General features: G+C 38.5%; 1 protein-coding gene across 11 annotated transcripts in view; it reads right to left on the bottom strand.

The window, feature by feature from the left end:
* ATG7 (autophagy related 7) overlaps window positions 1-27,519 on the bottom strand; it is a 253,951-nt gene that overhangs the window by 122,584 nt on the left and 103,848 nt on the right. For 7 of the 11 annotated variants that reach the window (XM_087431500.1, XM_087431501.1, XM_087431503.1 and 4 more), the window contains exon 18: window positions 5,853-5,975. The exons of 1 other annotated variant lie outside the window; for it this stretch is intronic. In XM_087431500.1, the coding sequence (XP_087287626.1) occupies window positions 5,853-5,975 (123 nt within the window). Of the gene's footprint in view, window positions 1-365; window positions 710-5,852; window positions 5,976-27,519 lie in introns of those variants that run through there. 3 more of the 11 variants (XM_087431502.1, XR_015552307.1, XR_015552308.1) reach the window with 3 other exon arrangements.

Below are 27,519 nucleotides of genomic sequence, written 5' to 3'. Positions count from 1 at the left end.
CTTGTTCATTTCTGCCAGCCTGTTTATAATTTTATATCCTGTGTTATAGTTGGTGCTAAACTGTCTTTTTCAACGATCATGCATCAATCCCCAATTCTGCTGAAAAGAAAGTTCTGCTTAGCAAAACTTGACAAACATGCAAATTATATTAATGGAGTGCTGTAACCACAATCCTGAAATCATAACTGCATGAAACAGCATCAAATACTGATAATATAGTCAAGGCAAGGGAAGAAAACACAGCCTGCCTAAAATTAATCCTGGAACCATGGAACTTGCAAACTTTCAAGAATGAGAATGAAGTATTTCAGAGAAGTTGGGTTATAGGATTTTGGAATTTGAATTTCTCAAAAATTCTCAAAAAATACACTAATATAGCTTATTTTATTACCTCTCTTATGAATCAGTCTTTTGGAGTTTGAAAATTATTTGGCATTTCCCACAGCACAATGTTGAATCCACAGTTGGAACTAAATCAGTACATGTGAACTGATACTTGACGAAAAATAACCCTAAGATAAGTCACGGCAAATTTTATGAAAGATGGATAAGTCATTCACATGTTTGATTTAGACTGAGCCTTTCTTCAACAAATTCAGCAATTTAAAAAGTATTTGGTGAGTACTTCAACAGCTTCATGACATGGACATTTTGTCCTTCATCAACTTTAACGCCATTTCCTTTGGTTTCAACTGCAATGAACAGATATCTAGGAGCAAAAGGGAACTGGGGTTAATCTCCAAGCATCCAAACCCATTCTCAATAACGGTCTTGAAAGTAAAGGTCAGAACTTCATGTAAAATTCCCTATTCAGACGGCAACACTGTTTTCCTTTTGCTAAGAAAGATTCGCCCTGAGCTAACTAACATTTGTGCCAATCTTCCTCTATTTTGTATGTGGGTGGCCACCACAGCATGGCCACCAATGAGTAGTGTCGGTCTGCACCCCAGAACTGAACTTGGGCCGCTGAAGCAGAGCATGCCAAACTCAACCACTAGGCCATGGGGCCGGCCCCCAGATGGCAACATTTTTTTTTTTCAGGGGAAGATTCACCCTAAACTAACATCTGTTGCCAATCTTCCTCTTTGTTCTTCCTTCCCCCTCACACCCCAAAGCCCCACTACACAGGTGTGTGTAGTTGTAAGTTCTTCTGGTTCTTCTGTGTGAGCCATCACCACAGCATGGCTACTGACAGATGACTGGCATGGCTCCGCGCCCAGGAACCGAACCAAACTTTAACTGCTAGGCCATCAGGGCTGGCTCCAGATCACAACATTTTAAGGGAGTAAAAAGCTGAGTAAGGCCTTTCCTCTGTGGGGCATTCTAATACCTCATGGGCAGAATGTGACTATAGTTTGGGAGCTAGATGGGCTATAGACAAAGTATATGGGTCTCTGTCCAAGACCCTTCTTCATGAAATAGAACATCAGCAAAAACATTTATGAGGTGTTTTTAATTTTTCAATCTACAACTTGAGATAAAATTAATCTACCACACACATTTCTCATTTAAATATTTTTATTGCATCCTAGCTCTACAGCTTCTCCTCACTGCATTAAATGAAAGAGGATAATTTTCCTTTATCTGCTAAATCAATCTACCAGGTCTGGTCTTTTTCTCCAAGCTCTACCTCCAACACCATCCAGTCATTTTCACTCATTTATTCCATTACTTAAAAATCATCATAACCTGAAACAAACTCACCTTTGTAAGTCTGGCACCCTCCCTCCACCACACTCCCAGGCCCCACTCTGCACCTTGCACCTCAACCCCTCCTCCAACAGAAACCAACCTGGTGATTTGTCTGTTAATCTCAACAGCACTATGATTACACTAGTAATCGAGAATAAAATAATGGCAATCGTTTTTGGATATTTGGTGATGGAAGGGGGAGGGGTACAAAAAAATGGGTTGCATTAGTCAATCTCACTAAATCTGGATGATTCTGTCTTGAATATCTCCCAACCCATTACCTCTGTGCCCCTGTCTATGAAAATAAAGGGATTTGCAGTCTGTAGTAGGATCAGCTTTGCAGTCCTCCTTCATAAAGAGGCTGCATTTTGGGAGACAGACCACAGGCATTAGGGATATGGGAAAGTTTAATAGCCTCAAAACTTTTTTTTTTCCTTAAAGAAAAAAGAATTACCTTGTTACAACATGGATGAACCTTGAAAATATCATGCTAAGTTAAAAATGCCAGACATAACAGGCCCCATATTGTTTGATTCCACTTATGTGACATGTCCAGAATAGGTAAATCCATAGAGACAGAAAGTAGAGAGTGGTGGTTGCCAGGCCTGGAAGCAGCAGGGAATGAAGAGTGACTGCTTAATGGGTATGGAGTTTCTTTTAGGGGTGACGAAAATGTACTAAACTTAGCAGTAACAGTAGCACAGCAACTCTGCGAATGTACTAAAAACCACTGAATTATATACTTCAAAAGGGTGAATTTCATGGTATGTGAGTTATAATGCAATAAAGCTGTTATTAAAAAAATACATTATCTGGGGCTGGCCCAGTGGCCCAGTGGTTAAGTTCACACGCTCTGCTTCTGGTGGCCCGGGGTTCGCAGGTTCGGATCCCGGATGCAGACCTACACACCGCTCATCAAGCCACACTGTGGCAGGCATCCCACATACAAAAAGTAGAGGAAGATGGGCACGGATGTTAGCCCAGGGCCAATCTTCCTCAGCAAAAAAAGAGGAGGATTGGCAACAGGTGTTAGCTCAGGGCTAATCTTTCTCACACACACACACACAAAAAGACATTACCTGATTTCAGGTAACTCCGGCTCCAACTACACGCTCATGATTCTGAGTAACACACTCTTGGCCTCTGAGACCTTTATTTAGTCTAGAATATCCTCCCCTACCTCTCTACCCTTTCCTTGCCCAAATCCAACTTTTATTTTTAGAGAGAGTCTACTCATCCTTTAAAATGAACTGGAATATTTGTTCCCTTCCCTGAGAAGCTTTCCTTGACATCCCTACTCCCCCATGCAGGAGTAACTGCTCTCTCAGCACTTAATATATAAATGACTAAAACATTTTTGATGATACTCGAGTTCACTATTTATGTCTGTTTCTTACACCAGACTATGAGCTCATCTCATTAACTTCTGTATTCAGTTACTAGCACAGTGCATTGCAATCAAATTTTCAAAAGATGTTCAGTAAAGGTTTTTTTTTAAAAAGCAGTATTTGTACAAACATATTTTATAAACAACATAAAATGATACTGTCACATATTTATCTGGTTGAATCTTTTGCGATTCCAATGTTGATGGATGAAACCAGTTAGCTCAAGATGAGAACTAATTGGGCATTCTTGATTTCAATGCTGAAATAAATAAGTTGGGACCTTTCTACATGGCATGCAGAAGTTTGTATTTTTATTACTGAACATCTGTAAATGCACTGGGAATCAAACATGTATATCAAAATACTACCTTTACACAGATATGTACATATTTTTTGATAGACATATTTATTTACACACACATACTTTTTTTTTACAGTAAAGTAAAATAATATAGGTAGGACAATGATTTTTGTTGCTATGAGGTCCTCTGGGAAGCACTATCTTAAAACAGTCCTACTTAGAGCTTTTTAAGGAAAATAATGATCCTTTTCTAAGATAGAGGTTACAAATTCCAATACCAAATAAGGGTCATCCACAGAAAAGCATCATCTAAATGGTGAACATCACCTAAAGAATACCTTTGGGCAAGAAAATTACAACAGTGTGTGTCTCTAGGAAGGAAACCAGGTGATAAGGGACAGGTGCAGAAGGACGATTTCCTTTCCACACAGAATATTTTTTATACCTTTAAAATTTTGTATCAAGTGCATTATTTATCTATAAAATTTGTTTCTTGGCTCTAGCTAACCACCGCTGTTAAGGAATGCAGGCCTGGGGTTGCCAGATCTGATTTTTCAAAGATTTTTCAAATGGGAAAATTCATATTTTTATGTAAAACTCATAATTTTTAAATGTTGGCTTTATTCAGAATTGAACACATAGGGCAGGCCAAACAAAACACACCTGCAAGTCATATTTGGCTCACAGGCCAACTAGTTTACCATCTCTAATCTAAAATTTGATGTGTGGCTTACGATTCCAAAACTATAAATATAATTTAATGGAGGAAAACTTCAAAAAGAAAACTCAAGACTTGTGGATGAAACCATGCCCCCTCCTGCCCCACCAACTAGTCACTATTGTCCTCTTAAAATTCCCCTTCTCTTCCCAGGTCTTTGAAAAGGCTATTAAAGTTTGACCAACTAAAATGCAAAACAAACCAAATTTATCAAGGAATCGGCCCATTATCCTAGCATCTGCTCTGTTTTAAAGAGTGAAATATGGGGTCAATTTCAAGTTGCAATTCTTCTAGCCAACTAAAGAGAAGTATATGAATTATTTCTAGGTGAGTGGAAAAACTCCCCTAGCCAACTAGTCAAACAACTGCATGGTTGAAAAGACCTGTAAGTTATTTTCCCCTTACCATCAGGCAGTACAGTGCTGCTCAAAAGACAAAATGGCAGCCACAATCAACGTAATGTTCTGAACCTTGTCTGGGAATCCAATCACAGTTCTGGAGAAAATCTCAAAGTTTCGTGAAGTCCTGCAGAGATGCCATTCATCTCCTGAAACTGAAGCTAAGAGATTCTACGTGGGTCTAACTACTGGTCGTAAGTGGAAGACTGCATCTGTTGAATGCCCAGAGGACACCAAAGCAAGTTAAAGAAGAACCAGTTTCAGCTCCAAGTCCAACACTAGAGATGCACTATGTTGCCTCTCTGGTATGCCTAAAAATCTCACCCCAATCTGCTGAAAGCTTAAAAGAATCTGACTCTGGTATTTCCACATGGTTTTCCTATTTTTAGTGCCAGCTCCAATCTTCCAAACAGCAGCCTTTTCACCACTAGCTGGTCCAGTACTGGGCCTGACCATCTGCTCACTGACCAGTCGGGCCTCTCCCAATGGTAAGGATACACAGTCCTAGGCAGAGGTGGAGCAGTAACCAGCGAATAGGACTATAAGACTAATGGCAACTTTGCAAGTGTTCCATTCCTACAAGACACAGACACTCAAGGTTTTCCTTGAGTGGAAACGCTGCGATAGGCCACATTTTTCCTAAGAGCTTCTTCACCCAGGTAACTGAGGGGAAAAGATGTTGATTTAATCTCGTTCGTCCATTTTGCCAAGTGATCCAAATCACCCCACATCATACAGAGCATACCTTTTCTAAGAAGAGTGAGCATTTGGAAAAATAAAATGATAATGTATTTTTTAATCCCAGTCTTTGGGGAAAAAAAAACTATTATAGTGACCCAGGAAATTAAGATTTGCAAAATGTTCTAATTGACAAGCAAAACATAACTCTCTTAGGCTGTAATTGAGGAAGCCATTCCATGGTGGGGTTCAGTGGCCTAAGAAGAGTGATCAAATAGTGAAATAAAAGCCAGGCATGTTCTCTCTGAAGAACATGGCCAGAGTCCAGTGTCTTCCCTGATTCGCATTTTGATGTACGGACATTAGAGCCAACTCTTCAACGGCCACAGGTATGCTGTTCTTCAGTAAGGACCACAGGTGTTTGGAAATCAATAACCTGACTTCCTTTATCAGCAATTTTGCGCATTAGGCACCCACCGTATGATAGCCTGCACACAACAGCATCCAGCAATTACAGAAAGTTCCTTCTTCTCTGATAACTAGCAGACTTATTTAGTGATGTTTGTTCTAAGGAAAAACATTATAATTAACTGCTTCCTTCCTTTTCCATAAATCTGAATATCAAATAGGTTTCAAACACATTAGTCCTCAGTAAAGAAAGCTTGTTTTATTCTTACCTCAGCAGCTTGAGTTTCCTGATGCAGCAACGTAAGGCCTGTCAAATCTTCTAAGAAGGAATGTGAAGAATTAAACACCTTCACTAGGAAATTAAATCCTTCTCGTTCATATTGATCAAGAACCTGTAAAACATTTATATATTTTTAAAAGGGGGCTGCAGGTTTTAAATGCATATTAAAAGATTTTCACTTCTGATAAGCACTTGTCAAAAATGAAACAAAAACTAGAATTAAATACAGGGATAATCGATCTGGTGGGCAAAACCTGGGAAGGCTTAGTATGTATCATTTTTTCTTTTTTAGAAAGAATGACAATGTCATCTTCTAACTCAGATGACAATTTTTCTCAAATAAGTTCCATGCAAATTCACTAAATATTCTAGGAGACTTGGGTTTACTGATTCTCAAGTTCACTTGTTAGGAAAAAAAATAACAGGCAAGAGAAGAGCCAAGGAAAAAAAAATTAAAGGATAAAGGGAAAGGGATGGGAAATATGACCTACCAGCTAGCCAAATGTATTTTAAAAAATTCTAATTTAAAAATGTCAAAATACATTTCACCAGGGACATGACAAAAGAGAATACCCAAATGGCCAATAAACATATGAAAAGTTGCTCAACACTGTAAGTGATCAGGGAAATGAAAACTAAAACCACAATGAAATACTACTTTATACCTACCAGAATGGATAAAATGAAAAAGACAGAAAATACCAAGTACTGACAGGGATGTGGAACAACCAGGATTCTCATGGGAGTGCAAAATGAGACAATCACTTCAGAGGTTTAACATGTATAAGCCCTAGGATCAAGCAATTCTACTCCTAGATATGTAGAGCCAACAAAAAATGCATACATACATGCATCTGAAGACCTAAACAAAAGTGTCCATGGCAGCACTATTCATGACAGCCCCAAACTAGAAAGGACTCAAGTGTCCATCAATAGTAGAATGAATGAACAAACTGTGGTTTATCCACACAATGGAATACTATATAGCAATAGAAACAAACTGTACTACATGCAACAAGATAGCTAATTCTCACAAACATAATATTAAACAAAATAAGGGAGAAGCAGTATATACTGTATGATTACATTTATACAGAGGTTTTTTAAAAAAGCAAAATGAATCTGTGGTGTTAGAAGTCAGGAGAGTAGTTACCCATGCAGGGATTGTAACTGGAGGGGGCACAGGGAGGTTCTGGGGTGCTGGTAATATTTGTTTCTTTATCTTGGTGCTGGTTACAAAGGTGTACTTTGTGAAAAACCATCAAGCACTTTTTTGTATACATGTCGTCCTTCAATAAAAAAGATCAAAAGACAAAAGGCCAGTAGTCTTGACAGGAGAACAATATAAGAACATATGAGTACTTAGAAGCATACAAATAAATGATTATCATGTTTAGGAATTCAATGATCACAGGAACTGTGAATTGTAGACAGCAAACAGTGAACCAGAATGCCTCAGAAATTTTCTCAGAACTGAGAAGAAATAGATAAAGAGATAAATGTTTCAAAAAGATAGCAGATATTGAAGACAAATCCAAGAAACCAATTACACATGAATATAAAGGTTGAAGAAGGATTAACACAAGAAATAGATAAATATTTTTAAAAATTTTTCTCTATTCAGAAATGAAAATATATAAACCCTTCAATACAGCAATTCCACTTCAAAGACTTTCTTTCAAAGTTTTTTTTTTTTTTTTAAGGGCTGGGAAATAGTGATTTTCCTTTTTTTTTCAATATTATCTAATATTCAATTATCTTTCAGTTACAAAGTGAACATGTTAAAAGAAATCTGATGATGTGAATGTTGACTCCTAAGGAACATGCCCACACCATTCCTGCTTCTGCCTGCTTGCATGGGCACAAAGACTGGTGTGTAAGGATGCTCATTGCAACACTGTTTGCAGCAACAAAAGATCAAAAACAAGTACTCTTTAATAGGGGACTGATTAAATTATGGTATATTTACAATCAAGGACATAACTGGTATCCATTAAAAGAATGAGGCAGTTCTATAATATTGATATAAACTGATTTCCAAGACACGGAGATATTAAAAAACAGTGTCCAGACCATGTATCTAGTATTAATCTTGTAAAAATAAAGGTGCAGGGGGCCCGCCCCGTGGCGTAGCAGTTAAGTGCTTGCGCTCCGCTGCTGGCGGCTGGGGTTCGGATCCCGGGCGTGCACCGACCGCTTGTCAAGCTATGCTGTGGCAGCATCCCATATAAAACTAGAGGAAGATGGGCACGGATGTTAGCCCAGGGCCAGTCGTCCTCAGCAAAGGAAGAGGAGGATTGGCATGGGTGTTAGCTCAGGGCTGATCTTCCTCACAAAAAAAAATAAAGGTGCAGGAGGAGAGAGGGAAATGTACATATGTATATGCTTGTTCATGCATATAATATCTCTGGAAGAATACACATATACACACAACTGGCATCAAGTAGTTCTCTCTCTATATTCTTTTATACTACTTCAATTTTTAAAACCATGTGCACGTATTACTTATTTAAATAATAATAAAATCTTAATGTAGCTTTTTTTTTTTTCAGTGCTGGAGAAAGGTCTCGGAAGAAGAACTCTACAGTCCTGACAAAGAAGTTGGAGCTAAAAAGGAGGGACAGCCCTCCCTTAGGCACAGGGAGTGTGGAGGCAGGGTGAAGCGGCTGGAGTCATAAGTTAGGAGCGTAAGGAACCAGAGGTTGAGTGCTAGGGTCTGAATAGCAGGCAGCAAGTGAGAGGGATGGGGTGGGCCATGGAGTTTGAGGAGGGAGCTGATGGTGTGGGACAGCCGCGTGGGGGATGTGAGAAAGGAAGCTCATCAGCAGCACAGAACAGAGCTGTTCAGGACAGAAAATATGTTTTGGGAGAAAAGTGGTCAAGGACTCATCTAAGCTTGGGGACTGGCAGGATAAGGGTAACAAAGACAGAGGTCAAAGAAACAGAGGGGCTGGTGAGTACTAATGAAGGCACCCGAGGCTGGTAAGGAAAGACCTGCAGGCAGGAGAAAACAGATAGACTGGGGATCCCGGAGGACTGGAGCAGCGGGGTGACTGTTATGCCTCAAGGCATATAGCCACGGTAAATTAATGTGACAACCCAATGCCTGGATAAAAAGGCACTTAATAACTGAATCCCTCGGTAATAATGAGATTCTTTACAAACCAGAAAGCTATCTCAGGGAAAATGTGCACAGAACTTAAGCGACCTTTTTCAAAATGATAAATACTGTGTGTGTAGTGATCACTTATTTCTGAGTGAACCACTAAGCTCACTAAATAGCTACTTTGTGCCAGGATTCCAGTAAGGTAAAAGAAGAAACAGGTTTGAAAAACGGACAAAAACTTAAAAGAAAATAGAAATAATTCCAGAGATGATACTTTGTTGGACCTTATTAAACTTTGAGATTTCAAGCTTATGTTTCCACAGATAATTTTGTGGGCTACAAATGTGGACAGTGGAAAAACTAACAGCAAGGGCAGAATGAGTAAAGGCCTCTCCATAATCAGGATGTACAGAAAGTTTAATGCTGAAACATTATTAATAGCTCTGGCTTGAAAAATATGTGGAAAACTTAATCCTCTAGGGGCATATTTAATCATGCAAGGGTTTTCCAGTATTCCCTTTATGTGCTGGGAAGTTAATCTGAGTTACGAGTATAAGCAGCTTATAAAAGGTATGAGGATTTTTCCCCCTACAAACAGCTTAACCTTCTTAAAGGGGAAAAATGTGTTTTAAATTACCCCAAAAAAGAAGATTATCACAATGAATTTGAGCACCTCAACAACCTATCACTCTACATAAAACACATCACACCTCTAAAGTGAATTATATAATACATGGTCCTGAGACATGTACACATTACATTTTGGTAGGTTATAAGTATTCTAAAGGTACTAGGAGAGTTTGCTAAGTAGGGAAATAATAATGACTCTTTTAGTACAAGGATATGGATCCTTTCCTGATGGACATGATTTTCCTTACTTAACTGTTTTGTAAGGCTAGGTCATCTTTATTCATGACATATATGAGCACATACCCCTGGAAACAGATGGTAGAATTGCTTCTTAAACCACGGTTTTAGGAATATCACTTCTCTTGTTGAGATTCTTTGGTGACTCTTTACTAGACCAAACCCACACTTTCCAGCTAGGCCTTTAAGTCCCTCCAGAACCCTCCAACTTTGGACAACTCTCTGGAGAATGCCTCCTGACAACGCCACGGAACAATTTTCATTTCATGGGAAGCAAAAGGGATTCACAGTTTGCAATTCTTGTCTATTATTCTTAAACAAGGACACCAGGAACCGTGTAACCTACCTTAAAAAAAATAGCTTATGTATTTTCAAAGGGGGAAGGGAACACGCAGTGTCTGCGAACCTCTTATTTAAAGTCTCTGTTGTTTAAAAATTTTACTTACTCGCTCTTAACAATTTAAAAATATACACGTGTCCTGATTTCTAAAAAACTTAAGAAAAGCTTGCCCAATGTCCCAGATACGGTAATAAAAGAGTATGGCTGGAAGCCACCATTAAGTCTCACCCTGAGATAATCCACAAAAGGAGGACTAAACCATTTCCCTCTTAGGGACTGTCAGTCACCCAGTCATCTGCAGAGGCTTTGCTCCGAGTTGAGGACAAACCCACTGTCTTCCAGAACTGTTGCTGAGAGAGCCATTCCAGGATGGAGAAGCCCCACTTTGGATAATGAGCAGGAAACCTCTTTATCAGTTTCTGTCTGTTGGTGCCCTGGCATTTCTCTAATCATAATAAAAAAGAAACAAAGAAGAGGAAAAAAATCCCTGATTTCAGCAGCCCTTACAACACTACTGTCCAACCTTCACTGCTCCCAGCTCCTCCACAGGACCACCACCTTGGAAAAGCTTCAGCTCCTTTCTTGTTCGCTCTTGGTGCTACCCTACCTAGAGTGACGTCTGTCTCCGCATCAAATGAGATCTATTTCCATCAAAGCTCAGTTCCAGGATCAACTCCTACAGGAAATCTTCCCAGATTCATTCCACTCCCTATGATCTTTTCTTCCCCCCCTTTTTTTTTTTGTGAGGAAGATCAGCCCTGAGTTAACATCCATGCTAATCCTCCTCTTTTTGCTGAGGAAGACTGGCCCTGAGCTAGCATCTATTGCCAGTCCTCCTCCTTTTTTCCCCTTTTTCTCCCCAAGGTCCCAGTAGATAGTTGTATGTCATAGTTGCACATGCTTCTAGCTGCTGTATGTGGGATGCCGCCTTAGCATGGCCGGACAAGCAGTGTGTCAGTGCGTGTCCGGGATCCGAACCCAGGCTGCCAGTAGCGGAGCAGGAGCACCAAACCCCTAAGCCACGGGCCGGCCCACTTTTTCTTCCCTTTTATATTCTCTGACTGCACTCTCCATGGCACATTGAGTTGCCAAAGGGATTAAGGAAAATGCTCTGCTTCACTGTCCCTGGTAATCAGCAGTTGATGGCATTTTCAAATACCAACCAGATGCTCAATAACTTTGGTACTATTTCTATATATATCAGTGATATAAATCATGGATGAGAAAAGAGCTTCATATTGAAACATGTAGCTATCATCCTAACTAAATCTATTGCTGTAAACTTACTCTCTTGGACACAGGAAGGATTTACAAGGCCAAACTTTAAAAAAGAAGGACAGACCTAAGTTCAAGATATATAATCCTATGTCAGAAACTATAGCATTATTCGGGACAATTAGTGGCATGCCAAAAATATAGAACAGACAAGTCTCTTCTCCTTTTCCTAAAGTCACTATATAGTATACATTACTCTTAGGCATCCAAATGCAAAATGGGCACAACAGTAATTTAGAAGATGTGGGAGATTTCAAAGCAAAACATCAAATAGCTTTAACATTGAGATAACTGACTATGGAATAAAAGTCCCAGCACTTTAGTATTTTAATTAAACTTCTTATGGTGCAACACACAACTGTATTAAAAGAATAAAATAATAATATATTTTGGTTTCTTCACATACCCAAAGCACAATTCTGCTGCAGTCAACTAGGCCAAAGGGAAGAAACTGATACCCGGAAGTCAACAAACAGCCGAGAGTAATTTGGCCATACTGGGGAAAACACTTCACCTTTTTGAGCCTGTTTGCTCATCTCTAAAATGGGGATGTAACTCCATGCCTGTCTCCCACATACTGAGATACAAAAAAGATTTCATGACTTCAATCACTGACAAAGAATGGCTTACAAAGGGCAGTAGAAATGATATGCATTTATTACTTTAAAAATATTATTATTATTGCTAAAGAGGGCTTGATAAATACAGAAAATACCTGACAAGAAGAGACATAGTGACGTCAGCAATAATAGTGGAGTAAGGACCTCTGTAAATCCTCTCCTCCATAAGAGAAAAGAGAACACTAACAAAATCTGAGGAGCATTTATTCAAGAAAAACAGCTGAGTCTTGGTGAAAACAATGGGCTTTGTGGCATTTTACCTCGCCCCATTCCCAACCCCTTTCCCTTTTGAGCTCGACTACAGCCTTGAAAACCAACAACACACGATCACAGTGAAAACCAGCCTGGCAGCCACTGGAGAGGGTAGAATGGGGCTGGAGGTCCTTCAAAGCTCCATTTTCAGAAAATTGCCACCTGTTTGGTGGTTCCCAGGAAGAACTCTCGCATGCTGTCTTTATTTGACCTGACTCAGAACTTACCCAGTGTGAACGCCTTTTTCAAAGGGCTAGCTGTTAAAAAGCATCAGGGGCAATTGTTTAACATCGTGATCTCCTGAGGTGGTAGATGACAGTTGGAGCAACAATAAGCTAACCAAATAGCTTAAAAAAAGAATCTGGGGAACACCACAGGAGACTTTGAAAAGTTCCAACATATTCTTGGGCATATAGAAGACCAGGCACAGGCACAGGACTAGGTGCATGCCCAAAGTTGTGCACATGCTCAGAAAAGACCTGAGAAGGCTCTAAGCTCTCACCTCTAGCTGACCTGGACGATTTGTGCAAGCAGGAGATGCAAGGTAGGGTAGAGTTCTTAACTGCCAGGCTGAGCATTGAAAGCATGCCTCAACACACACATAGAGCCCCTTGGCAAAGACTAGGGGACTTAGTGGTTCTAGGCATTTAAAAAATCTCTGCCCAATAATTAGATGACCACTAAGCTAACTGAGGAGAAACTTCATGGCTGCACAGGACAAAGAACACAAATTTAATGGAATTAGTTCAGAAAAGTCACTAAACAACAACAACAATGACAGCAAAGAGCAACAACAATAAGCCATGGGGAGGGGAGAGAATCTGATTTCCAGAGTTGCCACATTATATTATTTAAAATGTCCAGTCCTCAACAAAAAATTACCAGATACACAAAGAAACAGGAAAGTACATCCCATATACAGAAATAAAACAAAAACAAAAACAGTCAATAGAAACTGTCCTTGAGGAACTTACTAGACAAAACAGCTTTAAAACAGCTCTTTTAAGTAGGTTCAAAGAACTAAAAGAAACCATGTCTAAATACCTAAAAGAAAGTATGAGAACAGTGCCTCACCAAAATAGACAATATCAATTAAGGAATAGAAATTATAAAAAAAGAACCAAAGAGAAATTCTAGAGTTGAAAAGTACAACCGAAAAATTAATTAGAGAAATTCAACACCAGGTGTGGGCAGGCTGAGGAAAGAATCAGTGAACCTGAAGATAGGTCAATTGAGATTATCAGTCTGAGGAACAGAAAGAAAAAAGAATGAAGAAAAATAAACAGAGCCTCAGCGATCCATGGAACACCATCAAGCATACCAGCATATGCATAATAGGAGTTCCAGAAGAGAGGAGAGAGAGAAAAGGGCAGAAAGAATAGTTGAGGAAATAACAGCAGAAAATTTCCCAAATTTGATGAAAAACATTAATCTACACATTCAAGAAGTTCAACTCCAAGTAGAATAAACTAAAGAGATTCATACCTAGACACATCACAATCAAACTGTCAGAAGACAAACAGGGATAATCCTGTAAATGCAAAAGAGAAATCACCTATTACATAAAGGAGATCATTAAATGCCAATTTCTCATCAGAAACTATAGAGGCCAAGAGTAGTGGCCTCTATTAGCATATTAGGATGAAATACTCAAAGTGCTCAAGGAAAAAGACTGCCAACCAAGAATTCCACGTCCAGCAAGAGTAAGCTTCAAAAATGAAGGAGAAATTAACACATTACCAAGTAAACCAAAACTGAGAGAATTCATCACTAGCAAACCTGCCCTGTGAGAAACACTAAAGGGGTCCTTCAGGTTGAAATGAAAGGACAGGCCGGCCCGGTGGCTTAGCGGTTAAGTGCGTACACTCCGCTGCTGGCGGCCCAGGTTCGGATCCCGGGTGCGCACCGACGCACCACTTCTCCGGCCATGCTGAGGCTGCGTCCCACATACAGCAACTGGAAGGATGTGCAGCTATGACAGACAACTATCTGCTGGGGCTTTGGGGGAAAATAAATTAATTTAAAAAAAAAAAGGGAGTAAACATATTTTTATTAATTAAAAAAAAAAAGAAATGAAAGGACGCTAAACAGTAACTCAAATCCACATGAAGAAATAAAGAGCACAGGTACAGGCAACTACAGAGATAAATATAAAAGATGGAATAAACATTTTGTTTGTAATTATTTTTTTCTTCTATGTGATTTAAAATACAAATGCATAAAGCAATAATTATAAATCTACGTTGATTGCCATATAATGTATAAAGATGTAATTTGTGTGACAGTAAGCACAAAGAAAGGGGAGGGAAACAGAAGGATATAGGACCAAAGTTTTTGTATACTATTGAAATTAAGTTGCTGTTAAACCAAACTACATTGTTATACATTAATATTTTAATTGTAATCCCTGGGGCAGCCACCGAGAAAATACCTAAAAAATACACTGTAAAATAAAACACTAGGGAATTAAAATGGCACGTTAGAAAATATCTGTTTAACACAAAAGGAGGTGGTAATGGAGTAATACAAAAAAAAAAAGACATAAGACAGAGAAACCAGGGATCGGCCCCCTGGCTTAGCGGTTAAGTGCGTGCACTCCGCTACTGGCAGCCCGGGTCTGGATCCCCGGCATGCACCGACGCACTGCTTCTCCGGCCATGCTGAGGCGGCGTCCCACATACAGCAACTAGAAAGATGTGCAACTATGACATACAACTGTCTACTGGGGCTTTGGGGAGAAAAAGGGAAATAAAAAAAAGGAGGTGGATTGGCAATAGATGTTAGCTCAGAGCTGGTCTTCCTCAGCAAAAAGAGGAGGATTGGCATGGATGTTAGCTCACAGCTGATCTTCCTCACAAAAAAAGAAAAAAAAAAAAGAGAGAGAAACCAAACAGCAAAATGGTAGATGTAAATCCTATCTTATCAGTAATTAAATTAAATGTAAATGAATTAAACACTCCAAATAAAAGGCAGGCATGACAGAACGGATTAAAAAAATATGATCCAGCTACATGCTGTCTACAAGACATTCATTTTAGTTGCAAAGACACAAATAGATGGAAAGTAAAAGAACAGAAACAGATATTCCATTTGGTTTCAATTATGCAAAATGAGTAAGTTCTAGAGATCTAATATATAGCATTGTGCCAACAGTTAACAATAACGTACTGTATATTTGAAAGTTGCTAAAAGGATAGATCTTATATTAAATTTCTCAACACACACAAAATGGTGACTATGTAGAGGTGATGAATATGTTAATTAGCTTGGTGGTGGTGATCATTTCACCATATATGTATCTCAAAACATCGAGTTGTACACCTTAAATATATATAATTTTTATATGCCGTTGATATCTCAATAAAGCTGTTTAAAAAGAGAGAGAGATTCCACGCAAGGACTAACCAAAAGAGAGTCAGTCAAAGAGGCTATACTAATATCAGACAAAACAGACTTTAAGACAAAAATTGTTACTAAAGACACAGAAGGACATTATATAATGATAAAAGGGTCAATCTATCAAAGATATAATAATTATAATCATATGTGTACCTATCAACACAGCCCCAAAATATATGAAGCAAAAACTGACAGAATTGAAGGGAAAAACACACAATTAAACAATAATAGAGGCTTCAATACTGCACTTTCGATAATGGATATAACAACTAGACAGAAGATCAGCAAGGAAACAGAAGACTTGAACAACACTATATACCAATTGGATCTAATAGACATCTATGGAACACTATATCCAGTAACAGTGGAATACATATTCTTCTTAAATGCACATGAAAGTTCTCCAGGATACACCACGCGTTAGACCATAAAACACATTTCAATGAATGAAAAAAACTGAAATCATACAAAATATGTTCTCTGACCACAATGGAATGAAATTAGATATCAATAACAGAAAGAAATTTGGGAAACTCACAAATATGTGGATATTCAACAACACACTCCTAAAAGCAGGGGAGCAAAGAAGAAATCACAAGGGAAATTAGAAAATACTTTGACATGAATGAAAATGGAAAAAAAAACACACACCATACTAAAACTTATGAGATGCAATGGATACAGTGCTTAGGAGGAAATTTATAGCTATAAATGCCTATGTTAAAGAAGAATGATTTCAAATTAAAAACCTAACTTTCCACACTAAGAACAAAATAAAACAAAAAGCAAACTAAACACAAAGAAAGCAGAAAGAAGGAAATATAAAGAATTGAGCAGAAATAAAGGGCTGGTTCTTTGAAAAGATCAACAAAATTGACAAACCTTTATCTAGACTGACCAAAAATAAGAGAGAAGACTCAAATCACTAATATCAGGAATGAGAGATGGGACATTATCATCAATCTTACAGAAATAAAAATGATTATAGGGAAATACTATGAACAACTGTATGCCAACAAATTAGATAACCAAGATGAAATGGACAAATTTTTAGAAAGACACAAAGTACTGAAACTGACTCAAAAATAAATAGAAAATCTAAATAGACTTATAAAAAGTAAAGAGATTAAATTAGTAATTGAAAAACTTCCCAAAAAGAAAAGCCCAGGACCAGATGGCTTTGTTGGTGAATTCTACCAGACATTTAAAAGAATTAACCAAGCTTTCACAAACTATTCCAAAAAACAGAAAAGGCGGAAACATGTCGCAGCTCATTCTATGAGGCCAGTATTATCCTGATATCAGAACCGGAAAAGACATTACAAATCAAGAAAACTACAGACCAATATCCTTTATGAATATAAATGTAAAAATCTCCAATAAAATACTAGCAAACTGAATCCAGTAACATATAAACAGGATTAGACTCCATGACGAAGCAGGATTTATCCCTGGAAAGCAAGGTTGGTTTAATATATGAAAATAAATCAATGTAATACACCACATTAAGAGAATAAAGGACAAAAACCACAGCATCATGTCAACAGACACAGAAAACGCATTTAACAAAATCCAACATCCTTTCATGATAATAAACACACAACAAGCTAGGAATATGAGAGAATTTCCTCAGCTTGCTACAGGGCATCAATAAGCATCAAAATCATACTTGAAAGACTGAAAACTTTCCCACTAATATGAGGAACAAGACAAGGATGCCCACTTTGCTGAGTCTATTCAACGTTGTATTGGAGATTCTCATCAGGGTAATAGGCAAGAAAAAGAAACAAAAGGTATCTATCTAGATTCTGGAGGAAGAAGTAAAACTATCTCTGTTTGCAGATGACATGATCTCAGATATAGAAAAGCCTAAGGACTGCACAAAAAACTCTTAGGATTACTAAGTACAGCAAGGCTGCAGGACACAAGAGGCATATACAAAAATCGGTTGTATTTCTATACACTAGCAATGAACAATTCAAAGAAGAAATTAAGAAAACAACTCTATTTACAATACCATCCAAAAGAATAAAATATCTAAGAATAAATTTAACAAAATAGACTATAACAAACTAAAGATATGCTTTGAAGGAACATTTAGATCCTCTGAAGGAACAAATGATGCCAACATTTTTAAAAAATACACTTGAAACCTTAATATAACCAAGTACAACTTTCTAAAGTCATTCTTCAAAATAAGTCACAAACTGCAGAGCAGTAGTTCTCAAACTGGAGCACGCATCAGAATCCCCTGGAAGGCTTGTTAAAACACAGATAGCTGGGCCCCACCCCCAGAGTTTCTGATTAGTTAGGTCTAGGGTGAGGTCTGAGAATTTGCATTTCTAGCAAGTTCCCAGATGACAGTGATGCTGCTGGTCCTAGGACGACACTTCGAAAACGCCTGCTGTGTCTAAACAGGAGCACGTTCTCTTGCGACTCAACCCATGAAGAACCTGTGCGTTCCCTTTAACTTTAAAAAAACTCATCTTTAGCTGTTCCTCCTAAAAAAAATTATTTTGTGTGATATTACTGTTTATTTAGCAGTTTTAATCAACTTTTTAAATAAATTCTTTATGGTAAAAAGTTTTTAGCTCCTCTGTACAGAGAGCCAGGTCTCATTAAGAAAATTATCACCTCAAGTGACTTTCGAAATGTGTGAATTTTGGTTCAGCAAGTTTCTTTTAATTTTGGAACTGAGAATTATACAAGCACGTATTTGGTGCAAGGCCCATTGAGAAAAATCAGGCACTTTATATTAAATTATTTTTATACATTATTCTCTCTCTCCAATCTACATGGCCCTTGAAGTGACTGCTATACACTAAAAGCTCTTGGCTGGAAGTAGCCCAGACACAAGTTTGGTTTGATTCATGGAGTATTTTGGAGAAAAAATACTCTTGAACCAACACTTAAAAATCAGGTGCTTTCACATTAAAATTCAGATTTCCACCTACTCTTAAAAAAAAACTGAGAAGATCTGGCAACATTGTTCCCAAATTTCCGCAAGTCAGTAATTAGCCAGAATCAGGCTGCAGCTGCCCTTCAGAGAGAACTTGAGCTTTATCTAGCCATAGTCCCCATTCATTTCCTGTTGTCTTCAACCTGGTCCTCTTCACTCATTTATTTATCGGCCTAGCCCCTGTAGGCTTGTGTATCTGGGTGCCTGGCATAAGAGGGAACGGAGAGTGGAGTCTCAATTTCAAAAAGTACATAGACACTGGCTTAAACTAAGTGAGGTGTAGGTAAATTTCTTTGGATTTGGTCTCTTATGGCCTAAGGTTATTGAGTTGTATGATCTACCAGCAGGCCATGTCTACTCTGGAAATTCTTACACTGGAAACCTTCAGGCTAGGATGAGCATTCTCTGAAAAGCGGTATATCAGGTTGAGACCCTTCCTGTCTGGCAAAAAGAAGAATGTAAATGATGAGTGTGCCTGCGAAAACCTACACGCAGAATGTCTATTTATTATTTTAACCTTTTTTGTTGTGAAATAACAGAAAAGTAAAATGTAATATATAGTTTAAAATATTATAGAGTGAACCTCCGTATAACTACTACCCAGTCAAGAACATCAGCACATCAGAAGTCCCTACAAAGCCACTTTGCAATCACGACACCCTACTTGCCTCTCTGAGGTAAACACTGATTTGTATGGTAAACACTTCCTTACTCTTCTTTATAATTTTTCCACCTAAATCTGCTTCCCTAACAATATCACTCAGTTCTGTTTCTGAATGCCAAACTTATAAGTTTATTCTTTCGTATCTGACTTTTAAAAATTTAATACTATGTTTTTAACATACATGTTAACTGTGTCTTTTTCCTCTTGATCAGCTTCCCCAGAGGTTTATCAATTTTATAAGTCCTTCCAAAGAGCCAACTCTTAGCTTTGTTGGTCTTTCTGCTTCTCTTTTGTTTCTAACTTCTACTCTATGTATTTATTGTGTTTTTTCTTTATTTTTTATTTTTATTTATTTATTTAATTAAATAAATTCTTTATTTATTTATTATCTTTATTTATCTTGAGATAAATATTTGCTCATTAATTCTGAGCCTTTTTTCTTTGAAGGCTATACATTTTTCCATTAAGTACTGCTTTATCTGTATCCTTTAAATTTTTATATGAAATATATTTTATCATTCGTTTAAAATATTTCTTAATTTCCACTATATCTCCTTCAATTCAGGAGTTATTTAGGGGTATATATTTGAATTTCCCAACACACGGGGATGATTTTCTAGTTATCTGTTTATTACTCATTTCTAGCATAATTACATTGGAATCAGAGTACATATTCTGTACAGTTTCGCTCTCTGAAATTTGTTGAGATTTGCTTAATGATCCAGTCTACGGTAAACTCTTGTAAAATATTATGTATGTGCTTGGAAAGGATGCATACTTCACAGTTTCCTGCAGTGTGTTCACTAGAACATGTTTATTAATCATGTTTATCAAATTTTCAATAACCCTTACTTATTTTTTTTTGTATCCTTCTTTCATCAATTACTAAGAAATATTTGTTAAAATTTTCCACTGTGATTATGGATTGTCTATTTCTCCTTGTAATTCTGTAAAATTTTGTTTTATATATTTTGCAACCGTGTTACTAGGTACACACAAATTTAGAATTCTATCTTCCTGGTGAATTAAAATCAATCATTAAAAAGCAATAGTAATACAGAGTAACGCTTTTTGCCTTAAAGTCTATTTTGTCTAATATTAACATAGCTACACCATCTTTCTTGTGATTAGTGTTCATACTGTAAACATTTTTACATCTTTTTATTCTCATTCTGTATCCATATATTTAAAATAATATATTGCTTGTATAATGCATATAATTTAAAAAAACCCTAGTTTGACAATCTCTGTCTTTCAACCACAACATTTAGTCAATTTATGTTTAATGTAATTACTGATCTATACGAGTTTAAGTCTACCACTGCTTCTTGTGTTTTATATGTTTTACTTGTTCTATGTTCCTTCTTTTTCCCCTTTAAATTGTTTTCTCATTAGATTTTTCCCTTTATTAGTTAGAAGTTATAAAATTTTTCTATTTGTTTAGTGTTTAGTCTATTAATTACAACACATATCCTTGACTTATAAAGGTCAAACGTTAACTGACACCTTTACCCTCCTCCAAGACAATGCAAGAACCTTAGAACAGACTAATTCCATTTACCTCCTCTCAACTTTTATGGTATTTTTGTTCCGTATTTCAAATCTATATTTTAAAAAATCCAACACTGTATTGTCTTATATAGTTAATGTTCATTTCGAGTTGCCCACATATTTACCACTTTCTTTGCTTTTTTTCTTTTTAATACACTTTTGACCTGGCATGTTGGATTACTTTCCTCCTACTTAAAGAATTACCATTAGAAATTCCTTTTGTACAAACATGCTAGTGGGTGGAGTTGCTTTTGTCTATATAAAATATCTTTAACCTTCACTTTTACCTCTATCCTTCCATTCTTTTTTTTTTTTTTCTCGTGAGGAAGATCAGCCCTGAGCTAACATCCATGCCAATCCTCCTCTTTTTGCTGAGGAAGACCGGCCCTGAGCTAACATCTATTGCCAATCCTCCTCCTTTTTTTTTTCCTTTTTTCTCCCCAAAGCCCCAGTAGATAGTTGTATGTCACAGTTGCACATCCTTCTAGTTGCTGTATGTGGGATGCCGCCTCAGCATGGCTGGACAAGCGGTGCGTCGGTGCACTCCCGGGATCCAAACCCGGGCTGCCGGTAGTGGAGCACGCGCACTTAACTGCTAAGCCACAGGGCCGGCCCCTCCTTTCATTCTTGAACACTATTTTATGCTGGGTTTAAAATTCTGGGTTGGTAGTTATTTCTTTCAGCACACTGAAAATATTACTCCACTGTCTTTTGGCTTACAATCTGCTACTGAGAAGTCAAATGTCAGTCTGGCCATCACTCTTCTGAAGTTAATGTCTTTTTTTACTGCTTTCAGATTTCTCTTTGTATTCTGTTTACTGAAGTTTCATTATGATGAGTCTAGATATGGATTTAGTTTTATTCATACTGTTTTGGCTTTGTTGGGCTTCCTGGATCTGAAGCCTGAGGTCATTCATCTGTTTCAAAATGCTTGGCTATAACTCTTCCAATATTGCTACAGAACCATTCTCTTTCTCCTTGTTTTCCTAGGCCTCCAATTATATGATTGTTAGATCTTCTTACTCTATCTTCTGTCTCTTACCTTCTTTTTTATTTTCCTTCTTTTTTTTTTTGGCTCTCTGTGCTTCACTTCGAATAGTTTCTTCTAAACAATTTTTCAGTTCACTAATTTGCTCTTCAGCTGTGTCTTAATTACCTAGAAACCTGTTCATTTTGTTTTTATATTTTCAGTTCTAGAATTTGTTTAACCTACAAAGCCACATTTTAGGGTTTTCAGCCCTTGCTGAAACTGAAGTTTGGTTTTTATTTCCTTTAATACTGTAAGCATATTATTTTATAGTCTGCATCTTATAAGTCCAATATCTAGAATCACTGTGAGTCTATTTCTGTTGTCTGTTGCTTTTGCTGGTTCTCACATATGATGTCTTCTCTCTTTGTGCCTGATTAACTCTGATTGTGGCTGAATATTGTAACTGAAAAATTATTTGTAGAAATAATTTGAGGACTAGAATCATGACATCTTCCTCTAAGAAGATTTCATTGGGCTGGCCCCGTGGCTTAGCAGTTAAGTGCGTGCGCTCCGCTGCTGGCGGCCCGGGTTTGGATCCCGGGTGCGCCCCGACGCACCGCTTCTCTGGCCATGCTGAGGCCGCGTCCCACATACAGCAACTAGAAGGCTGTGCAACTATGACATACAACTATCTACTGGGGCTTTGGGGGAAAAAAATAAATAAATAAAAAATAAAAAAAAACAAAAAAAGAAAAAGAAGATTTCATTAATTTTACCAGGCAACTATGGGCATTAGCTAAATAGAATAATTTTATTCTGAGTGAGGCTTAAGGTTTCTGGGCCACTCAGATAATGTGACACTGAGCTGCAGTCAATGTGAGAGTTGATTTACTTCTAGTTCACTCTTATTCCTAGGTGTATCTCTTCAGGGAGTCCTAACCTAAAGTGGGAAATGGTTTTGCCAGGTTTTCCAGGCTTGACAGGACCCAGACTACAATTTTTATTCCCCTAACCTTGAAAGCCCACCAAAGGTGAGCTCAGGCTCTCAACTTTTTTCCCCTGATCAGCAAATGGCCACAAGACAAAAGTGGCCCCAGTACTATGCTCACTCCTCTGTGTTTACATTCTCTCCCAAATCTCAACTCAATAATTTCTCACAATTTATTAGTTCTTTGATATTTAAGAAGATTAAAAAAAAAACATAATTTATCTAGTTTCTTTAGGTGACTTCAGAGAGAGGTGGTTTGAATCATGTGGTTTACCACTAGCTAAAGTAGAAATCTCCTGGCATTCTGTTATGTATATTATCCTCGGTACCTGGCCTTATCTTGCCAACACCTGCCCCAAGGTAAAAAAGTTCTATTGTATTCTTTGAAGAATCATAGTGCAGGGGCTGGCCCGGTGGCGCAAGTGGTTAAGTGCGTGCGCTCCGCTGCGGCGGCCCGGGGTTTGCCAGTTCGGATCCCGGACGTGCACCGATGCACTGCTTGGCAAGCCATGCTGTGGCAGCATCCCACATAAAGTGGAGGAAGATGGGCACGGATGTTAGCCCAGGGCCAGTGTTCCTCAGCAAAAAAAAAGAGGAGGATTGGCAGATGTTAGCCCAGGGCTGATCTCCTCACACACACAATAAAAGAATCATAGTGCAGAGGAACTATAAAGGACAAGAGTTCACATTATAGCTCCTCTAATTTATTCATTCTATGATCCTAGACAAAGATTTGCCTGTAAAATTGGGTAGGGGAGATAATACCTCCATACATATCAGAAGATCAGACGAAGGAATGCAAAAGAGCTTGAAAAAGCCTACAAAACTAACAAAAATTACAATTCTCTTCCCTCCTTTCTCAGGCCTACGGGTGAACCCTTTATCCATGGCTCTGTCTAATTCATCATGGCAGGCTAGCGCTCAACTGATAACTCAGGTCACTCATCACTGGCTGGCAACATTATGGAAGATACAATATTCCAGGGTCAAATATAGAGACACCTACCGCTATATTAGCTATAATTTATCTTTAAATACTTCAGTGTACACAGTGTGCACACATACGATGTGCTCACGCACTCTCTACCTACCACGGGTAGCTAGTTAGTATTTGAGGTCCCCTAATCGGGAATGCCTGCTCCAGGTGTAGTTGGTTCACATTTGAAAGACTAATTAGAAGTCCAACCTCCAGAGTCAGTCTATTACAAGGGTTTCAACTATAGCTATCCAAATCTACACTAGAGGGTTCCCAAATGAGTACAAAGGAGGGCAGAAATAATTTTTCTGATTAAAATAATAGCGTTCAATATAGAGGGGTTAGCTGGAACTATCATACAGGAACATCCAACCTTGCAAATACATGAGAGTTATAAGAATCTGGCAAACCAGGCAACCTAAGGCTCTTTGCAGCAGCACTCTGGACCTAGGGCTCTGGTCTTGGGTCTGCACACATAACAGGATTTCGTCACCTGATCCAACTAAAAGGTTAGATATGTCCTATAACAAGAATATGTCTGCATCTGTCTCTACTGAACCTTTGACGTGCGGCACATATAAAAAGGACGAAGGTTGAAGCTTTTCCCAGTCTACAAGAACAGGTTGAATGACTAACTTTTGTGCCTGCTTGCTAATAAATGTTCATATGTGTGGCAAAATTTCGTCTGAGACTTGACTTTATTGTCACAGACTGCATGGTAGCATGATAACCTCTAATCATTGGAAGCTACAGACTTCTACCAAAAAGATTTGCACTATTGGGAACAGTGAAACCACCTCGGTCCAGTTTGCAACAGGTTTGGTGCATCAAATTTCCCAAATGAAGCTTGTTGGGACATAACCTCAAAGCAGGAATATCATCATGCTGATCTAGCTGATGTACAAACTTGCCATCCTGGAACCTCCAAGAGAAAGGCTATTTCTCTTCAGTGGGAAAACCACAGGAAGCTATAGAGACAGCCTTGGGGTGTGGGTTTTTCTGGGCCTGGGAGCCTGCCAAAAACACCACCATTCTGTTTCTTGGCCCCTAGAACGCAATGATACTCAATCTTTTTTTTTCCCCAATGATTTCCCCAAAACCACCTGGACTCCGTATTCTACTCAAAATGATGTCATATAAACAATATCTGTATTCAAAGGAATAGATGGGAGGCAACTATCCCATCTACTTCCTCAAGTAAATGCAAAAGAGAAGCATTTGCATTTTCAAAACAGTACTGTCTCGGATTCTCAGCAGCTGCCATGTCCCTACTCTCCAAATGTTTTAAAAAATATTTAAGCTGAAAATTAACCAAAATAGGAAAGTGAACCATTTCATAAACAGTTTCTTGAGGAAAAACTTTGAAATTCTCATCCCCCACCCTGCATCTGTGCTGGAGGGCACTTAAAGTTGCTCTAGCCCACACAATTTTCCTGATGATACAGTCAGAAAATGCAACCATAAGAAATACATTCCTCAGGGTATCAGGATTCCCCTTTAAAAGGACAAGTTCCCCAAAGATAGTTAACCAATTGGTTCACCAAGGACCTTAACCAACCAGACCTCAAAACTGCTAAAAATTTAAAGATGGAACCTTTTTTTTCCTCCCCGAAAAAGTACATTGGAATTCTGTGAGTGTGAATTAACCCTACCACATTATTGTCTGAGAGGCGTTTAATACAGTAGGTGAGTGAACTGGGAGTTGGAAATCCTGGACTTTCACGTAATTTCTCTGAGCCTAATGATCTCTCCACCTGATACACTGGGAAGCCCTCATGCTAGCCACTTCACAGGAAACTTGAAAGAGATCCTGGGAAAACACCCATAAAATGATGCCAAAGAAGACAGAAACGCTGCAGCACTGGAAAAGATGAAGCCAAGGCAGCTGACCATCCCTGCTTGTGTTGCACTGGCCTCCGTTTATAGCTGCAGCAAGAAAAAGCAAGACGGTTGAGGCTGGAGAAGGGCTTCTGAGAAGCGGCATGGGACAGAGACAAGCACAACTACACTGACAGCCAGCGGGCCTGCTGCTGTTACAAGACCTGCCCTCCTGGGTCTCACGTCCCTGACTAACAGCACAGGGGAGTTCAGAAGGGAAACAGCCGAGAAGTCTTTCTCAAGGTCTATGTCAGCTCATCTACAGTTGTGGGCCTGACATTGGTCACAGACACCTGCAGAGACATTCAGGAAATAAAAGGATTCACCCCCTTCCCTAGTACACACTCTTGGGAACATTAAACCTCTGCTTCATTTTGGTTAATAATTAAACCCCTAGATTAACAGCCTACTTGAAAAGACAAGGGAAAAGGAAAGAAAAAGACAAAGAATCTAATAACCTGCACATTAATATTTGCTCACCTCTTGAGGCCATGCCCTTTTTAAAAGAATTGCTCATCCTTTTTTGTTCCCCTCCCTTTTGGTCAACTTGGAAAGTTTCTTATGGCTGTAAATTACAAAGTGAGTGCATTTATGAAAGGAAATGGGAACGGCACCTGATCTCCGTTCGTACAGAGGAGCAATGGAAAACATTCACAGAGTGCCAAAACATGACACTCGGCATACAAGCTATCACATAATCTTCATGGCCACAAAAACGGTATTTTAACTATTTTCCGTCTGAGGAAACCAAAGCTCAGAAAATTTGAGATATTGGTCATAGATCACACCATTAGTAGGTGGCCTTGTCTTTAAAGCTAGAGCTCATTTCTACCGCACAAACCATATCAAAATGTCCTGTTTTCTTTCAGCCAACTCGCAGTCAAAAGGTTAGTATACCTGGAGCTCCCTTGAACCGGTGCCCTCGCACTCGGACCTGCAAGCCACTAGACGCCTTTGCAGTTCTTTTTTATATTTTTTAATTTTTTCTTGTAAATCGCTTGTTCCCTTTATTCACAACACAGAGCTTCAAGTTAATTCTGGCCTTTTCCAAAAAATCAAACCCGCCCTCAAAGGTCATGAATTTACCACTGCTGGGCCTATTAAGAGGAAAATATTGTGAGATCTGAAGCAATTTCCCAGGAAGAACTAATCCACTGTTTTGAGCTGGCACAGCAGAACTGAGACAGGCGCACTGACTCCACAGGGAACGCTCTGGAAGGGCCCATTGCTTGGGACTAGCAGTCCTTTTGCAGAGAGTGTGATGGGGTGATGTAGGTCTCATTTTTCAGGTATTAAGTGCCTATTGGAATATTGTCAAAAATAGGAAGCAGTGAGTGATTAGGCAAAGAACAGCAGATGTTGCGAAATAAAACTCTTACTCCTCCAGTAGAGCCAAGTGGCATGTATGTGTTTTTATTTTCCTACTTATGTACGTTATTCTACTAGGAAGTCATTCTGCACTCAGTTACTGTTTTCAATCTGCTTGCATTATGACTGAAGTCAAGTCTGTCAGGTCAAACCAAACTAAGAGAAAATCTGGATATGGGCACAGTAGCAATCTTATGGATGGTTTTTGGTCAGGCTTTCTTCTTAAGAAAGAGCAATGTCGAGCCCGTGTCCCATGTTCGGGATAGCTGAGAGGTTTTAATGCAACAATGAATAACTGCCACTTGCTTCAATCCCCATTTTTGTTACCATCTCCCTCCAGGGTCCTTCAGAAAGGAGTTGACATAAAGGAAAGAGAAATGTGAAGTATAACTGAGAACCAGGAGAAACCCAAATTTTCTCTCCCACCTTTATAAATAACACAA

Source organism: Ceratotherium simum, chromosome 5 (genome assembly GCF_057802395.1).
Source record: "Ceratotherium simum simum isolate JZ-2026a chromosome 5, ASM5780239v1, whole genome shotgun sequence".
In the NCBI taxonomy this organism is placed as follows: Eukaryota; Metazoa; Chordata; class Mammalia; order Perissodactyla; family Rhinocerotidae; genus Ceratotherium; species Ceratotherium simum.
This window is presented reverse-complemented; position numbering and strand designations above follow the sequence as displayed.